This window comes from Silurus meridionalis, chromosome 18, assembly GCF_014805685.1.
Source record: "Silurus meridionalis isolate SWU-2019-XX chromosome 18, ASM1480568v1, whole genome shotgun sequence".
In the NCBI taxonomy this organism is placed as follows: domain Eukaryota; kingdom Metazoa; phylum Chordata; class Actinopteri; order Siluriformes; family Siluridae; genus Silurus; species Silurus meridionalis.
The window spans coordinates 27,176,911-27,183,002 of record NC_060901.1 but is presented as its reverse complement, the minus strand read 5'-3'; the positions used below and the strand labels follow the sequence as shown (position 1 = coordinate 27,183,002).

The 6,092-nt window shown below is 41.6% G+C and overlaps 1 protein-coding gene across 1 annotated transcript; it reads right to left on the bottom strand.

Moving 5' to 3' along the window:
• Positions 1–2,389: 2,389 nt before the first annotated feature.
• LOC124401720 (trace amine-associated receptor 6-like) lies at positions 2,390–3,379 on the bottom strand. Its single transcript, XM_046874147.1, has one exon. It carries the CDS (start codon positions 3,377–3,379, stop codon positions 2,390–2,392), a length of 990 nt encoding a protein of 329 aa, XP_046730103.1.
• Between the last annotated feature and the right edge of the window lie 2,713 nt (positions 3,380–6,092).

Here is a 6,092-nt window from a genome sequence, read left to right as displayed (position 1 = left end):
GAGCTCAAATGGTGAGGGGGTGGCACAACAGGCCATATTTCACGTACCGATCAGTCTTATATTACATTGTTCCCACTTTTGCTGCCAAAACAGCCCTGACCCATGGAATCCACTTGACCGCTGAATGTGTGCTGGTATCTGGAATCTGTGGTATCTATGGTTTTTAAGATGTAAGCAGAAGTTCCTATAAGTGTTGTAAGTGTGAGGTGGGACCTCCAGGAATCTAACATGTTTGTCCAGCACATCCCACAAATGCTCGAATTTGACTGAGATTTTTGTAGACCAACCCAACACCTCAAACTCGTTGTTGTGTTTCTCAAACCATTTCTAAACTATTTGTGCTTTGTGGACGGGTGCATTACCCTGCTAAAAGAGGTCAAGCCATCAGGGAATTTAATTTCCATGAAAGGGTGTACATAGTCTGCAACAATGAGTAGGTAGGTGAAACCATCACATCATCTCAGTCAGCTTACCTTTTTCCTATAGGGCAGCCTGGTGCAATGTGTTCCCCAGGTAAGAGATGCACATGCACATGCCATCCATGTAAAAGTAAATGTGATTCTTCAGACCAGGCCATTTTTCCATTGTTGCATAGTCCAGTTCTGATGCTCACATGCCCATTTATAGAACTTTCGGTGGTGCACAGGGGTTAGCATGGGCACCCTGACTGGTCTGTTAATACACAGCCCTATATGCAACATACTGTGATGCACTGTGTATTCTGACACCTTTCTATCAGAACCACCATTGACTTCTTTAGCAATTTTAGCTACAGGAACTCTGTTGGATCAGACCACACGGACCAGCTTTCACTCCCTACGTGCATCAATGTTATGCCGGTTCACCACTGTTCCTCCCTTGGACTACATTTAATATAGATACTGACCACTGCAGACTGGGAACAACCAGAGACATCCAGAGCTGCAGTTTTAGAATCACTTTGACCCAGTCGTCTAGACATCACAATTTGTCAAACTCGCTTTCCTGCTTTTAACATCAACTTTGAGAACAAATTGTTTACTTGGGAATGTGCAGAACAATGACCATCGTCCCAGTAACAAAAAAGTTTACAGTCTCCTGCCTCAATGATTAGCGCCCCATCGAAATAAAGTGCTCCTAGACTTTAGTTTAGCATTCAACACTATCGTCTCTCAGCACCTGATTGAGAAGCGTGGGTCTGTGGTGGGTCTCATCAGCAAGAACGATGTACTTCCTGAGAAGGCTGAGGAAAACCCATCTCCCTCCCCCCATCCTGACCATTTTTTACAGAGGGACCATCAAGAGCATCATAAGCAGCTGCATCACTGCCTGGTTTGGGAACTGCATCGCCTTGAATTGCAGGACCACATAGGATAGTGAGGACAGCTGAGGAGATCATCGGAGTCTCTCGCCCCTCTATCATAGACATTTACACCTCATGCTGCATCCGCAAAGCCAACAGCATTGTGGATGACCGATTGTGCATTGTGTTGTCTGTTTGCACTGTTTTTGTCTCGCACTATTTGCATTAGGTTGCACATAATGCACTTTATGTGGCAAGGACACATGTAGCTGTGTGTTGCTTTTATGTGGAAAGAAGTTCTGGAAGAACGTTGTCTCATTTCACTGTGTACTGTGTCAGATATATACAGTAGGGTAGAAATGACCATGAAAGCTTCTTGACTTGACATGATAACTACTGTATGTCCACCCACTAACAGGTGCCCTTGATGAAGAGATAATCAGTGTTATTTACTTCACCTGTCAGAGAGAGAGAGTAGTATCTTCCCTTTCAAATGCTTAAATGAACTAAAATCTTTATCATCCTATAGATGTGCAGATTTTCAATAATGAGTCTCTACATCCAGCATTATTCAATTTTAAATAATTTAAATAATTTATAGTTTTCAAAATTAAATGTATAATATTTTATAAAGATGTCTATAGCAGAGATACATGTTCAAAATCTAAGCATTTAAACCTGCACACATAAAATTAATAATAACAGTCAGCCTTAAACGTTCAAATAATCCTTTTTTTTTTTTTGCAATTGTCTATTTGGAAAATATTCGTATATTTGTACCATTTGTAATATTTAACAACAATCTATTTCTGTATTACAATTCTCTTTTCAATCTTCTGTAACCAATCAAGATCCATAAGATACAGTGTATATTGTAAATATATGCTCAGATTTTGAACTATGATTTTTTTTAAAAATAAGATTCAAGTTGGATGTGATTTTTTCATGCATATAAACAATGCTTTTGAATTATTTGTGTAAGTGTATACATTTGAATAGCTAAGCTTGGTAAGTTGGTAAATGATATTATTTTTTGTTTAATTTCATACAGAACCTTATTTCATATTTAATACAGCAGCAATATTTGGGCACATTATAATAATAGGTTTATGAAATCACATTGATTAAAGCCGAATCTATGTGGAATATTTGCAGAGTTATAATTAATTTAATGCACCTCCTAAACCACGGATAAAACAGAGCATAAATAACCGGATTAATGGTGGAATTCAGATAAAGAATGATGATGATTTTATGAATAGTTTCTGCCGGAACTTCAATAATGTCACCTAATAAAGAGTAAATATAATAAGGAAGTAAACACGCCAGAAACACAGCCACTAAAATGCCGAGGACTTTGGCTGCTTTTCTCTCAGATTTCATGGAGTGGGAGGTGATTTTCTGTGTTTGAGGTCGTGTGTGATTATTAAGCTCTCTGATAGCAGTGGCGTGTTTCTTAGCGATCAGAAAAACCCGACTGTACAATATGATTATGACAGAAAGTGGAAATATAAATGATACAACAAGATCAATTACAGACCAAACCTCATTCATAAATGAGTCCTCTCCAGGACACAATACAAAATCCATGACTTTTCCAGTAAAATAAAAGATTGTTATGGCATACCCCAGACACATACACCAGTTAGAATAAACCACGATGCTCATAGTCCTCCTAGAGATGGAGTTTGTGTAGAAAAATGGGTTTGAGAGCGCCAAATAGCGATCCACAGCTATAAGGGCAATATTATATAAGGACAGGGTTATAAGGACACCACCTACTAACAAAAAAAAGGTGCAGAATCCTCTTCCGAATATCCAACATGACTCGATCGTCCAGATTAACATAAATGGCATTATTAAAGCACCAACAAAGAAATCCGACACGGCCAGAGAGAGCACGAGCATGTTGGTCGGAGTGTGAAGCTGCTTGAAGTGAAAAACAGAGATGATGACGAGCAGATTTCCACACACTGTTAGAAGAACCACAGCAGCTGAACACACGTACAGTAAGATATAAACTGCAGGAGATACAGATCTCTCTGGACAGGAGAAATGCTCACAGCGATCCGAGAGATTCAATTCCGTCAGGTTCATGAATACATGTAAAGGAACAATTAAATGTCTTATGGCTCATTGTGGTTTGGTGCTTTTATACTTTAGGAGTTGTTCATGCCCCTTTGTTTTAATGATCACATGACACATATGACATGTCTCACACTGAAAACTGTTGCCTGTGGATTAAAACATTAATAATTAAATAATAATAAACAAATAATAATAAACAATACAAATACACCATTTCCATAAAACATTTAGGTTGATTATAACGTGTCTTTCTATTACAGTTGTCTGTATAATTTGAGTCATAAATATGTGTATATGTAATATATGTGGACTCTGTATTTACTAAAACAATAACTGGTGCATCAACACCACAATAGTCGCTACCCACTGCTCACCACAGCTGGAGTTTTTAGTGGTGAAATGCCAGCCGTATTAGCTTCTGTGGGAATTCACCGCTGCGTGAGCTTCCCAACACAATCAGTGAGCAACAAACGTCCCACCCGAACACATTTTACGTTATTACCGGGGATTTCAACCACGTAAAACTAGGAAATATTGCACTGAAGTTTTACCTTCACATCAACCTTGCCACAAAAGAAGACCACATACTAGACTTGTTTTACACAAACACCAGGATTAACACAAAGCTATCCCTCGACCCCACCTAGGGCAATCAGTCCACCTCGTGTTGCTACTCCCAGAATACAGGCCACTGATGAGGTGCTCCAGGCCAGTACAAAGAACCATTAAAGTATGGCCGTGAGGAGCCACTTCAACCATACAGAACTTTTTGAGTGCACGAACTGGAACATGTTTAAACAAGATGCCACCTATGGCACGTTTGTCTAGACAAATACACTGACTCTGTGACTGGGTACATAGAGAAATGCATTGAGGATGTTTACTGTATAAAAGAGAAAAAAAAAACATGTATGCTAAACAGAAGCCATGGATGACTGGTGAGGTACTTCATAGTTCCCAAGATGGGTGGGGGGTTTCATCCCATTCTGGATCTATGTCAGCTGAACTGTTCACTATTAAGGCTCAGGCTCAAAATGCTGACCCTCAAGCAGGTCAAGTCTCAAATCAGATCTAAGGACTGGTTTGTCACAATAGATCCACAAATCCATTTTTCCTTCGCACAGAAGTTCCTGAGGTTTGATTTCGTGGCCGAAGCTTACCATTATTGGGTCCTTCCTAGCGCCTTACATTCTTACCCTGCACCTTCAAAAAGTGTATGACCATTCGACAGCTATGCAGGCACAACTGTCTCCTGCTCGGATCGAGCCCATCCTTATAGTCATCAATAGTGTGAGAGAAGGGCAGTCACTCACTGTGAAGCAGTTTTAAAGACTGCTGGGCCTGATGGCAGCCATGTCCAATGTGGTTCCGCTTGGCCTCCAGCACATTAGACCCCTCCAGTGGGGGGCTCAGAGACAGCAGGTTCTCTCCCGGAAGGGCAACTCACTCCGCTCTATCAAGGTGATGCAGCAAGCCCTACGGTCCTTAGAAGTGTGTGGGAGATCCTTGTCATTGCGTACTGCTAACAATGGATGCCACGTGAAGTGGGGGGGTGGGGGGCATGAGTGGTCACTCCGGCCAAGGTCTGTGAAGCGGGCAATATCTTACCTGGCACATCAACTGACTGAAGATGCAAGTCTTCTGGCTCTGAAGCAATTTTTCCAGACTTGAGAGGCCACCATGGGTTGATCCATATGGGCAACAAATCAGTGGTCTCCTACATCAATCCTCAGGGAGTCTGCGATCTCGCCTTCTATACAGGCTGGCACGTGAGATCTGCCTGTTGGCCCAAGGGAAGCTGCTCTCTATAAGGTCAGCATATATATGGTACCTAAACCAGGGAGCAGCATATATGGAGGAAGATTTACAGAGCACAAGTGGACTTGTTTGTGATTCAAGAGACATCGCACGGCCTGTTCTGGTTTTCTCTCACTCACCCAGTCCGATTGGGTATAGGCTTGGCGAAGGTTGTGCCTGAATGATTTTCTTCTTGTCACGCTGCTCCCAGGGGTTCTGAAGAGAGTCAGTCATCCCTTGGTGGCCCCTCGGTGGCCGAGCAGACCATAGTTTGCAGTCCTGGAAGCCCTCCTTGGGAGATTCCTTCCAGAAGGGATTTTCTCTCTAAGGCAGGGGGCACCTTGGTTCACCCATGCCCAGAGTTATGGAGGCTGTGTCTATGGCCTCTGAGAGGGGACAGCTCTTAGCCACTGGTCTCTCTGCAGAGGTAGCAGAAGCCATCCTCCAAACGAGGGCTCTCTCAACGAGGAGATCATATGCTACAAAATGGTGCCTGTTCACTGTGTGGTGTTTTCTAAAATTATTTGTTTGTTTATAGGCGATTGTTTGATCCTCCTTCTCCTCCCTTCTGACAGGTGCTACCGAACTTTGTTCACCAAAACTGCCAGGCGCAGAAACAGTTTCTTTCCTCAGGCTCGTTAACAACTGACCTTAATTATAGGCCCTGCTTCATATTTATAAGTACTGCATTATCAGAGGAGTCAGTCATCACTTCATTCCCAAATGTTTCACACACTATTGATGCTTTATATTGTACAAACGTTCTAAAGTAACCTCTTTATTAGACGTGATGCACAATACTGCTATTTGCACTACTATGCTGTCTCACACTTTATGTACATTACTGATCTGTCTATACTCTGTATATTGTGTTCTATTTCATACTCATATTGTCAGTATTGTCTCATATAATCTCTTTTGTCTT

Bases quoted from the DNA above. Each gene is read 5' to 3' on its own strand.
- LOC124401720 (XM_046874147.1), bottom strand. From the start codon at position 3,379: ATGAACCTGACGGAATTGAATCTCTCGGATCGCTGTGAGCATTTCTCC.